Source organism: Sinocyclocheilus rhinocerous, unplaced genomic scaffold, assembly GCF_001515625.1.
Source record: "Sinocyclocheilus rhinocerous isolate Xijiao unplaced genomic scaffold, SAMN03320098_v1.1 scaffold1143, whole genome shotgun sequence".
NCBI classification, from domain to species: Eukaryota; Metazoa; Chordata; class Actinopteri; order Cypriniformes; family Cyprinidae; genus Sinocyclocheilus; species Sinocyclocheilus rhinocerous.
The window spans coordinates 410675-423179 of NW_015638978.1; the positions used below are offsets into that span (position 1 = coordinate 410675).

The 12505-nt window shown below is 42.1% G+C and overlaps 1 protein-coding gene across 1 annotated transcript; it reads left to right on the forward strand.

The window, feature by feature from the left end:
* The first annotated feature begins 7473 nt into the window (after positions 1 to 7473).
* On the forward strand, positions 7474 to 11663 carry LOC107750737 (V(D)J recombination-activating protein 1). The gene is made up of 3 exons (XM_016566252.1): positions 7474 to 7781; positions 7905 to 9040; positions 9916 to 11663. The coding sequence occupies exons 1-3, from the start codon at positions 7474 to 7476 to the stop codon at positions 11661 to 11663; spliced, it is 3192 nt and encodes a 1063-aa protein (XP_016421738.1).
* Positions 11664 to 12505: the final 842 nt, after the last annotated feature.

Sequence of the window (12505 nt, forward strand, 5' to 3'; positions counted from 1 at the left end):
TTAACTTTTTCACATACATTTATTTATTTATTTATGTGAACTAAGTTTTAAACTTAGTATTACTATAATCTTTTTTCTTGCATTTTAGGCCTTTATACTCTTACACTCTTACTCTATACTTTTATTGCATGTCACTCATTTCTCATTTGTGTCTATTTCTCTATTTTGTTTCTCTGTTTTATCTTTTATTCCTCTATTTTTAGGTTGATGCATAAATGAGTAACTGAGCAACGTTTGAGCAATGAAATCTTCCTCTAGGGTGTCACAAAGCGCCCCATTCCCGAGTCCTTCGCCCGGCATCTGCTCTGCATCTCTGTCTCTGATCGACTGCCACACTGTACCCATCAGCGGCTGCCATATGCTATCCCAGCAGCCATCTCCTGCTGTAAACAAATGATAGATTTTGACAGATGCTCACTGGCCATGATCTCAGCGTATCGCGGTGCTCTGGACACAGTTCTGCGCTCTGACAGGTGGACTCTCACCCCTCCTTCCTCCATTATAATTACAGAGTGAATAGATTTAAAGATCAGACTGTTTAAGGTGGCCCTGAATTAACGCCTGTGTCAGGGGCTCTATTGTCCTCAGGGCTGCAGTGTGACACCAGCAGTGCTGAAAAGGCCACAGCCGCCCTGCCATTTCTCATAATGGCCTTTTTAGTTAAAGGACAGGAAAATAATAAGCAGACTTCACGGCAGAAAGTGCTGTATTTTGCAGAAAGTATTTTGATTTATTTGAAGAGGTCTGATTGCACATGTTGGAAGTCCAGCCTGAAGAGCATTGCAATAGTCCAGCCTAGAAATGACAAGGGCCTACGCATCTGTCACAGACAACCGCAAAGACAAAGACAGCTTGCAGTCTGTTTAATAAATTAATAAAGTCTGTCTGTCTATCTGACTGTCTGTATCTATCAATCTATTTATCCAACTCTCTTTATCTATCTATCCATCTGTCTATTTATTTATATAAGTCTGTCTATCTATATCTATTTGTCTGTCTGTGTGCCTTTCTATATCTATCTATATCTACATTTACATTTATTCATTTGGCAGACGATTTTATCCATCTATCTATCTATCTATCCACAATTGATGAATACAACAAGCGATTTACCAGTGCCTTATTCAAGGTTTCAGTCATCATTTAAAATAGTAAAAGCTAGGACAGGAAGGGATACGAGAATAGAAAAAGTGAAGGCATAGAATTATTTTTTCTTTTAATGAGGAGGCAGTTAGATGCTCACGGAAGAGATGAGTTTTCAGTTGTTTCTTGAAGATTGACAGGGATTTGACTGTCCGGATGGAGTTAGGTAGGTCATTCCACCGACAGGTTGCGGTGAAAGAAAACATCCTAGATAGTGATTTTGTGCCTCTCTGTGATGGGACCACAAGCCGCCGCTCATTTACCGACCGCAGGCTTCTGGAGGGGATGTAGACGAGTAGGAGAGAGTGGAGATAGGAGGGTGCGGAGCTCATGGCTGTTCTGTAGGTATAAGCACCAATGACTTGATGAACTTAATGCGAGCCGCGACTGGAAGCCAGTGTAGAGAGATGAGAAGCGGTGTGACATGGGCTCTCTTGGGCTCATTGAAAACAAGATATGCTGCTGTATTTTGATTTATTTGAAGAGGTCTGATTGCACATGTTGGAAGTCCAGCCTGAAGAGCATTGCAATAGTCCAGCCTAGAAATGACAAGGGCCTACGCATCTGTCAATATATTTATCTGTCTCTCATCTGTCTGTCTATGTCAATATGTCTGTTTGTCTATTTCTATCCATCTATCTGTCTGTCTATATCTATCCATCTTTTACTTTGTTTATCTATTTATCTGTATTTCTATATCTCTTTTTGTCTGTCCATCCATCTTTCTTTCTATATATCTGTCTATACCTGACTGTCTGTCTGACCATCCATCCATCCATCCATCCATCCATCCATCTATCTATCTATCTATCTATCTATCTATCTATCTAATCTCATTGTGTGCTGTTAAAGTCAAAATCCAGTAGATTCAGTGTACACGTTCCTAAGCTTTTCTCATTCAGAAGGCCGGCTGTGTAAACCAGCATTAGTTAGTAATTGAAAGCTCTCTGACAGAGTGTAAAGAAGCAATGATTAAACACAAACCCAGTCGGAGGAGAGACTTTTGTGGGGCTGCGAGTCTCCAGCGGCTGTCTGATCCTCAAACCCAGTCAGAGGAGAGACTTTTGTGGGGCTGCGAGTCTCCAGCGGCTGTCTGATCCTGCGCCTCGCTTGGGGAAAAAGCAGATTTAATTGGAGGAGAGACTTTTGTGGGGCTGCGAGTCTCCAGCGGCTGTCTGATCCTGTGCCTCGCTTGGGGAAAAAGCAGATTTAATTAAAGCAGAATTAAAGAGCATTGTTATTTTGATTGAAGACACCCGGGCTGTTAAAGTCAAAATCCAGTAGATTCAGTGTACACGTTCCTAAGCTTTTCTCATTCAGAAGGCCGGCTGTGTAAACCAGCATTAGTTTGGAATTGAAAGCTCTCTGACAGAGTGTAAAGAAGCAATGATTAAACACAAACCCAGTCGAGAGACTTTTGTGGGGCTGCGAGTCTCCAGCGGCTGTCTGATCCTGCGCCTCGCTTGGGGAAAAAGCAGATCTAATTAAAGCAGAATTAAAGAGCATTGTTATTTTGATTGAAGACACCCGGCTTCTTTCCCTCCACTCTCTCTCACTCAGTTTTCCAGGATTCTAGCTGATGGGCTTCATCGCCGAAGGTTTACTTGAGTACATAGCATGCATCTGGTGAGCTCTTCTTCTGAGCACACATGCGAACACATGCAGGTCTTACTGCATGTTTGAGGAATACAAACGCCTGTAGATTGAGTCTAATTCTGTATTATTGGATAATGAGAAAAGTCTGTATGAGACACAGACTGGCACAATATTAGAAGTTAATTAAATTTCAGTAGAGTGGCAGAAAAGATCCTGACAGAGCCTGAAGGCAGCAAAAGCAACATCTGGTCAAACAGAAACAATGACACGTCGATTTCTTCCAGGCCCCGTCTGTGAGGGGTGAGAGGGGACCAGACACAGACGGAGAGAGAAAAAAAAGAGATGGAAAGACAGTAATGAATAGTGTGTGTCCTGATAATTGCATTAATGATTATTAGGCAGAGCTCAGGGGAAGGTGATGAGAGAGAGAGAGGGAGAGATTCTGTCAACTAACTTTGACAAATAGCTATGCAATCAGGGCCACTGCTTGGAATATTCATTTACAAAATAAACTTTAAAGAAGAAGAGAGGGAGGAAAAAGGAAAAAGGAAAAAGGATGGTCTGTGAAGAAGAATGATTTGTTGTACCACCTGGAACAGGTTTAATTTCTAGCACCACTAACAGCTTGTTACTGGAAATTTATAGTAGGACTATTTTATAGTAGTGTTATACTTTGTTAGCAGTGGAATTCATACTTCCTAGCACTGCAGGGAATTATGGGATTTACTCTGTGAATAAAGTGAGTTGTCAGAGGATGAAAAGCTCTTTAAACACGTATTAGTGACCTTTAAAAGACTATGTGTGTCAATGATTCACCTTCTCACTCAAATAATGTGCTTTGATTGGTGTGCAGTTCGATTTTGCCCTCTGCGTTGACACCAATATCTTTGACCTCATCTACCGGGTGTCCCCTCAGATGGTGATAACAGCACCTCAACTACTATTCCCCCAAAACTCACACACACATTGGAGAATAACACCCAGCTTAATGCCAGGTGGCTGTCGGCTGAAGACATTTTTCACATAAATCAAAATGCCATTGGGCTTATCAATAACAAGTCAATTAGCAGGCGGAGAGAGACGCGGATCTCTAGGGGTCACAGCTTGTTTGTTAGATGGACATCTGTAGCTCTGTTTGCTTCGCCATGGCAACAGACCTACGGTTTCTCTCTGTTTGAAAGACTGAAGTCTCTGGCAGGCCTAACTACAACATTAAAGTGTTTCACCCAGAAATGAAAATTCTGTCATCAATTCACCCTCACGTTGTTCCATTACCATTTGACTTTTGAATCACAAATGATTGCATGTACTTTTTTTTCTCCATTTTGAAGTTTATCAGTGTGAACAGTGTGAATAGTCCAATTTTATTGTATATAAAAGAGCAGCTTGGACATTTAGCAAAATACCTCCTTTAGTATTCAATAGAAGAAAGAAAGTCATACAGGTTTGGAATGACATGAGGGTGAGAAAATTATGACAGACGTGTAATTTTTGTGTGGTTTGTTCCTTTAAATAATGCACAAAACATTAATGAGTCAATAAACATGCACACATGTAACCTCTATCATGATCAATCAAATGCTACAGTATTTGTCGGCTTTGTTTTTCAGGCCCTCAAGGAATCTTTGTGAAGGATGAAGGAGCACTTGTAAAAACTGGTATTTTCAATGACCTTTCTAATTTTGCTCGGTTTATAGACTTGGCTATTATAATTTGGCCGAAAGCAAATTGTCTTTTGCATAAAAATCACTTTCCGTCTCTTTATTACTCACAATAATGAGGCTTTATTTATTTCTCTCTCTGTTCACCCATTTAAATGGATTTAAATAATTTGAATTTAATCATTAATTTTCATATTTATGTGTGTAGTATTATGTGGGTCATTCTACAGTATGATTGTTGTTGTATGTATCAACACAGTAAAAGCTTGCATCAACTCTTCATTGTCAAAGTCATTTTTTATACATGTATATATGGGGCACAAATAGCAGCCATGTTGTAGAATGACCTACACTGTACATTATTTATGATATTTACTCTTTGTTTGGTTTGCAGAAGTTGTGGCTCTCAGATGAGACAGGCCTCACAATGCTTGCGGGCACTTGGTGACTGTTTATTCGCTAGTCTGTCAGATCCTGCACCAAGAAGTCCAGACAGAACAGCAGCAATTACAGCACAATAACTCTTCAGCAAAAACCCCCTTGATTTATTTATCAACAAATAAATCCCTTTAATTCATATTTGCTGATGACACCAACACCGTTCATAGTGGGACTGCAACAGTTAGATAATGCTCATTATAGTGACATCCTAGTTTCCTCCAGTATAGGTAATTTGTCCAAAACGACAACGAAAAATAAACTTGTCTCAGCAGGAATCTAAAATTGGGAAATGTAGCCTATATTTGCTCTGCTTTTCCAATTTTTTAATACACTGTAAAAGACATTTTAGTCAGGCAGCCTTGAGTAGACGGTTGTCAGCTCTCTTTTAATGGATTCCTCTGATCTGATGTGTTTTAACGGTGTCTGTTTTTCTATATAGAGGGGGATCAAATATCAGAGCTGCAGCATGATGGCTTGGACCACCTGCTGGAGATGAGTTTCAGAGAGTGCCGGGGGAAAACAGCAGGGGGATGCGTTAGTTTTATCCATGTGGCTTGTACTGACATGTGTTTATGATGCAGAATGTGCACGTGTGTTTGTGTGTCTAAAAAATATGTGGTTTATTTTGTGTATTGGAGTATCTATGTGCAGATGGTAGGTCTATGATGTCTCAAATTGGTGCATGTGTGTGTGTGTGTAAGACGTTTCTTTGAAATGGTTTGGTAAATATGACAAAATATACCTTTTAAGGGTGTCTTAATTTGGGAAAAAAATTATGTTTTTTATGGTTAAAGTTAGTCTGTATGCTAATTATAATTTGCACCATGTAAAAACAATAGGGTTACACTTTGTTTTGATGGTCCCCTATAAGTAACGATGACTATAAATAACTTTGCACCTACATGTCAACTAACTCTTATTAGAGTATTAGTATAGTATTAGCTGACAGTTCAGTTAGGGTTAGTCTACATGTACTTGCAAAGTTACTTATAGTCAGTGGAATCTGTTTGGGTGACTATCAAAGTAAAGTGTTAGCAGATATTAAGCAAACAGTCTACTAATACTCTAAGGACAGGTAGTTGACATGTAGTTGCAAAGTTACTTGTAGTCATCAGAATGTCTAAATGGGACCATCAAAATGAAGTGTTAGCAACAATAGAAGTTTAAGTCCTCATTAGGTAGCTTAGTAAATGTGTGTGTGTGTGTGTGTGTTTGTGTGTGAATGTGGTTAGCATCACCCCCCACCCCCTTCCCGAGACCTCCCATGTTTCTCAGGTGCTAAAATGTAGCGGTTAAGGACCCCACAGAGAGGTATAAATAGGACTCTCTTCCTATAGAGAGACACAATCTTTTATAGGAGCACCAAGCGACTGAGATCCAGCCATGCACTCTTAGATAGAGAGCCTGGAAGACATCCACACTCAAAAACGCAATAGGCCTCCCCTGTGCCCCCATGCAGAAAGGCCCCAGGGGAGAATTCGCCAGCTGAACCTCAAATACAAGGTAGGACAATCCAGCTGACTGACAGACTGAATGCACTCAGCTGTTTGTGTGTATGTGTGTCTTAATAGTTCACTTCAGAGCTGATAGCTGGAGAGACCCAGGGTGCAAACACAAGCTGAGAGGGAGAAAAAGAAAGAGAGAGAGAGAGAGAGAGAGAGAAATGCCAGCATGTATTCGCCATGGGAGTGTTATGGTAAGCGTTTGTTGATTTATTGATCAGGAAAGAGGACCGTTTTACATTCTTATGGATAGGATGAGAGCAGAGCGTCACATCGTGACACAGTTGTTTTGAGAGTCTGCAAGGGTTTGACAGCTACTACTAGTCCAAGTGATGTGACTTCTGAGGTAGTCTTTGTTTTTATTTGTGTGTTTATGCCGATCAGGGCACTCTGGGAGTGGCATGGTTGAAACACAGGATAGAATCTGATTCATAGGGAATGGCTGGCATTACAATTTCCCTTCATCCCTTTCCCTTTGACTTCAGTGACGTCAATGGCTGTGCATCATAAGACCTGCCTCTCTCTCTTTCTCTCGAGTAATCCATTAAATGCCAGCACACTCCTCCATGGACTTAAACTCCTGGTTCAGCACAGTAAATTACTATTATAACTGATTGACAGCCCTAGAGGTGTCCATTTAGCAAACTCTTGGTACCTGAGAAAGATGAGGGGCAAAAAATTAAACGAAAGATGAGGGATAGAAAAAAGGACATAGTGGGAATGTTCGGGAGGAGAGAAATGAAGTTTTCAGCAGCAGATCGATTTTTGAACGCTTGTCTCATGCATTTTACAGAGGTGTTAAATGCCACTTACGGTATAATGCTGTACTCTGGGTCAGAGCAAAAGCTCTCCCGTTTGGGCTGGGATTTCAGGGCCGCTTTTAACAAACTAAGCCTGTAGACCTAAGTAAATCTGTCTGATTGAGTCACATCCTTGGAAATAACGTTGTTTTGCTCTTCTTTTGTGGATTTGAAAGCCTGAAACCCGCCTTTTCTGTTACACCTCAGAATATTCCTTGGCAGTCAAGCTAATCTCATAGTCTCATAAACTCTTGATTCATAAAGAATTAATCTTATTCCTTCTCACTTTCTTTTCTCGTTCTTGAAAGCAGCTGAGACTAAGCTGACGCTATGGAGAAAGGGAGGTGGAGTTCCGAAGATGCTCCCAGAGCCTCCATGCCTGACGAACTGTCTCATCCTAAGTTTTCAGAATGGAAGTTTAAGCTCTTTCGGGTCAGGTCCATGGAGAAGGCCCCTCTGCCTAATGAAACACCAGTGGAGAAGGAAAACCAGCCTGAGGTAGCAATGGAGATGGCAGGCTCTCCAGGCAGTGTTATGAAGCTCTGTTTTGGAGGGAAGAGTAAGGAAAACATGGAAAGTGCTCGAGGGAGAGTGGACCTTAAGCTGCAGGAAATTGATACACATATGAATCTTCTCAAGTGAGTCTAATAATAATATTGAGTCAATTGTATGAATTCTGAATGTTGACTTGACATGTGCACATTTGGAAGCATGTCTTTGTTTATCTTAGTTTAAGATTAATTTACTTGTGTCTTTTGCAGATGCCTGTGTCGGCTTTGTGGCCTTTCAATACGAAAGGCTAAAGGTCCGTCGCATGAAGTCCAGGGAGACTTGGAAGAGTCCAGCCGGTGTGCCTTGCGTAGAATGGGCTGTAAGTTGCTGACCTGGCCAGAGGTGATCTTGAAGGTCTTCAAGGTGGACGTGACAACTGACATGGAGACGGTGCATCCATCTTTGTTTTGTCACAGATGCTGGACTGCTGCCATGAGGGGAGGAGGTTTCTGTTCTTTCACTAGGACCCAGATTCCAGACTGGAAGCCCCACACCTCCCACTGCAACCTCTGCTTCCCTAAGAAGAGCTCTTTTCAACGAATAGGAAGGAAGCGGGCCAAGCCACTTAAAAGTTCACACAGCATTCCAAAGAGAATCAAAAGGGACTCCTCAGAATCCTCAGGGGCCAATAGAGTGTGGAGACAAACCACAGAGAATACTGCGGGATCAGGTGGGAAAGAATGGTTAAAACTATCAGTTCAGAGAGGACAATGGGTAAAGAATATCACACAATGCCAGAGGGACCATCTGAGCACTAAGCTCATCCCCCCTGAAGTCCCAGCAGACTTCTTACGTGCTGTTACTTGCCAAGTGTGTGATCACTTGCTTTCTGACCCTGTCCAGTCACCATGTAGACACCTGTTTTGTCGGGTCTGCATCCTAAGGTACAGTCGTGCTTTGGGCCAAAACTGTCCCACCTGTAACCAACATCTAAATCCATCCCACCTGACCAGGCCAGCCAAATTCTTCCTTGCCACCCTAAACTCCCTCCCTCTGCTTTGCCCCAATGAAGCATGCAACGACTGGGTCCGACTGGACTCCTTTAGGGAACACTGCCTCAACCACTACCATGAAAAAGAGTCTCAGGAAGAGCAAACATCTTCAGAGCAGAATATTGATGGTTACTTGCCGGTCAACAAAGGTGGGCGTCCTCGACAGCACCTGTTGTCACTGACCCGTCGGGCTCAAAAACACAGGCTGAGAGATTTGAAGAACCAGGTGAAGGTGTTTGCTGAAAAGGAAGAAGGAGGGGATGTGAAGTCAGTCTGTTTGACGCTCTTCCTTCTGGCGTTGAGAGCTGGGAATGAACACAAACAAGCAGATGAACTGGAAGCTATGATGCAAGGTACTGCCAAGAAACATATCACCCACAATATGTGACTGTCAAAGCAGTCGTTGTCAGACAAATACAACTAGAATGAACACATAATGCATTATTGACTTACTCACATAAGCTTGGGAGCCATCAAGAATAAGAATATGTAACATTTTTACAATCTAATATATGGCATCACTATTTGTTTTCTAGAATGAACTAGTCTAATTTTCAATGCCTGACTGCAGATAATTGTACTCATTTTTCATAGAACAACGGCTTTAACATGTAATTTTACACAATTATGTTCACATTTACTACCTGCAAATAGATGCACAAAATGAATTGAACATGTCCACAAGGTTATCTACACAAGAAAGAATGAATTCTTTTCTTATGTACCTCACTGTCCATTTAAATAAAATAATCACCACTGAATGTGTGTACGTGCACATGTGAGACTCAATACTCAATAACAATTCTTGTAAGGAGCCTGTTAGGATGAAAACAACATCAGTAGCCCATGTATCTGCAAATGACATAGATACTGTCTTCGGCCCCCAGGGGAACAGGGCCCAGCTGGTGCCTGTTTTCATCATCAGCCAATAGATCAGTCTTTCCAGCCCAGCTGAGTCACCTCTCTTCTAACTTAAGCATTAATAATCTCGCTAACCTAGAACAATTAGGACACATTACATGCTGCAATTACAATCAGAATTCCAGATATGCTAGCACTCATTTGCTGGTGCTCTGAAATCAGTCCACAAACACACATAGGCACACAATCACACATTCAGGCTCACATTCTCACTTATTTTGAGTTTATTCTGGATAAACAGTTCTATGAATTCAAACTTCTGATTCTATCTCACACAGTTTTGTTTTCCCTCTCTATTCTCTTTCAGGCAGGGGATTTGGGCTGCATCCTGCAGTGTGTTTGGCTATAAGGGTAAACACCTTCCTTAGCTGCAGTCAGTACCACAAGATGTACCGCACTGTAAAGGCCACTAGTGGCCGCCAGATATTCCAGCCACTGCACACTCTACGTAATGCTGAGAAAGAGCTTCTCCCTGGGTTCCACCAATTTGAGTGGCAGCCAGCTTTAAAAAACGTTTCCAGCTCCTGGGATGTGGGCATCATTGACGGCCTCTCTGGTTGGACAACCTCTGTTGACGATGTCCCTGCGGACACCATCTCCAGAAGATTCCGTTATGATGTGGCACTGGTTTCTGCATTAAAAGATTTGGAAGAGGACATAATGGAAGGACTGAGAGAGAGGGAGCTGGACGACAGCATGTGCACCTCTGGTTTTACCATTGTGGTGAAAGAATCATGTGATGGTATGGGAGATGTCGGCGAGAAGCATGGATCTGGTCCAGCGGTTCCTGAGAAGGCAGTGAGGTTTTCCTTCACAATCATGTCCATCTCCATCCGAGTTGAGGGTGAGGACGATGGCATCACCATTTTTCAGGAACAAAAGCCAAACTCTGAGCTCTCCTGCAGACCTCTGTGCCTCATGTTTGTGGATGAGTCTGACCACGAGACCCTGACGGCCATCTTGGGACCTGTGGTAGCGGAGCGGAAAGCCATGATGGAAAGTCGGCTTATTTTATCTGTTGGTGGTCTTCTACGATCCTTTAGGTTCTTCTTTCGGGGCACAGGTTATGATGAGAAGATGGTTCGTGAAATGGAAGGCTTAGAAGCATCAGGCTCCACTTATGTATGCACACTCTGCGACTCAACCCGAGCTGAAGCATCTCAGAACATGGTGCTACATTCCATCACACGTAGCCACGATGAAAATCTTGAGCGCTACGAGATCTGGAGGACAAATCCTTTCTCAGAGTCTGCTGATGAACTGCGTGACCGGGTCAAAGGTGTTTCCGCCAAGCCTTTCATGGAGACCCAGCCTACTCTAGATGCTCTGCACTGTGACATTGGCAATGCTACTGAATTCTACAAGATCTTTCAGGATGAGATTGGTGAAGTCTACCAGAAGAGCAATCCGAGTCGAGAGGAACGCCGTCGTTGGCGGTCAACCCTGGACAAACATCTAAGAAACAATCTGAAACTCAAGCCTGTGATGAGGATGAATGGAAACTATGCTCGTCGGCTGATGACACGTGAAGCTGTGGAGGTGGTCTGTGAGCTGGTTCCTTCCGAGGAACGGCGTGAGGCACTACAGAAATTGATAGACCTCTACCTCCAGATGAAGCCTGTGTGGCGTTCGAACTGTCCCTCCCGAGACTGCCCTGACCAACTCTGTCAGTACAGCTACAACTCTCAGCAATTTGCTGATCTCCTTTCCACCACGTTTAAGTACCGCTATGATGGAAAAATCACCAACTACCTCCACAAGACTCTGGCCCATGTTCCTGAGATTGTTGAGAGAGACGGGTCTATTGGAGCATGGGCCAGTGAAGGCAATGAGTCTGGGAACAAGCTGTTCAGACGTTTTCGGAAGATGAATGCAAGGCAGTCCAAAATGTTTGAACTTGAAGATATACTGAAACACCACTGGCTGTACACCTCCAAGTATCTTCAGAAGTTTATGGAGGCTCACAAGAATTCAGCAAAAGCAATGCAAGCCACATTCAACCCAGAAGAGACTCCGGATGAAGTTGATGTGGCTCTTGAAGTCCCAGATTTTTGAGCTTTTCTTTAATTGACTTTCTTTAATGAACCCTTTTTCTGGCTAATGAAAATATTGTTAAGTAATTGATTTTATTTCTTGAGATGAAATGTAATATCATGTGTAATGGCTTTGTTATCCACGTCATTATTTTTTTGAAGCCAGTGCATAAACGTGAGCTAAATTGTTTTATGGCAGAGATAAAATTGTATGGGCAGGGCTTTTTTCTCCCCAGCTTTTACAGGCAAATTGTCTGAGTTTTATCTCTTGCGGCTTGTGAATTATGAGGGATTTTATTGTATTGTCAGGTTGTGACACCTTCACAAATTCATACAGAATGGTTATTTATGAAAACGTATGAGGGAGTTGTAAGTCACTGAAATTGTGTTAAAGGAGCCCCACATTTACGATGGTTATATTAATATATCACACAGGATGAAGACAAAATGAAATTAGGAAATACAATTGTCTCCTTTGCAGGTCTAGAAAAAAAGGGGTTATTTTTAGCAATGCAGTATTTTGATGGTGCTCAACTGGTCCACAAATAACTATGAACACCCATAGACACTATGCTACAGCATTTGCACATTTACATAGACCCTACCCCATAATCTACCTCAGTCTTCAATCCTACAGGTCCCACAGGACATTTGCACCATGCCACTCACACAAACCCATTTTCAAATATTGAACCATGTCTTTTACACCATAGTACCTATTGACTATTGTCAGAATTTCTTTATTGGTATGTGTTACAGTTTAGAGATGTGTGCTCTATTCACTCAAACTTGTACCTCAATTTGTTAATCATGTTTCTCTTTTGTTTAAGAGTGCTAGATTTAAATAATTGTGCTTATTGTGCT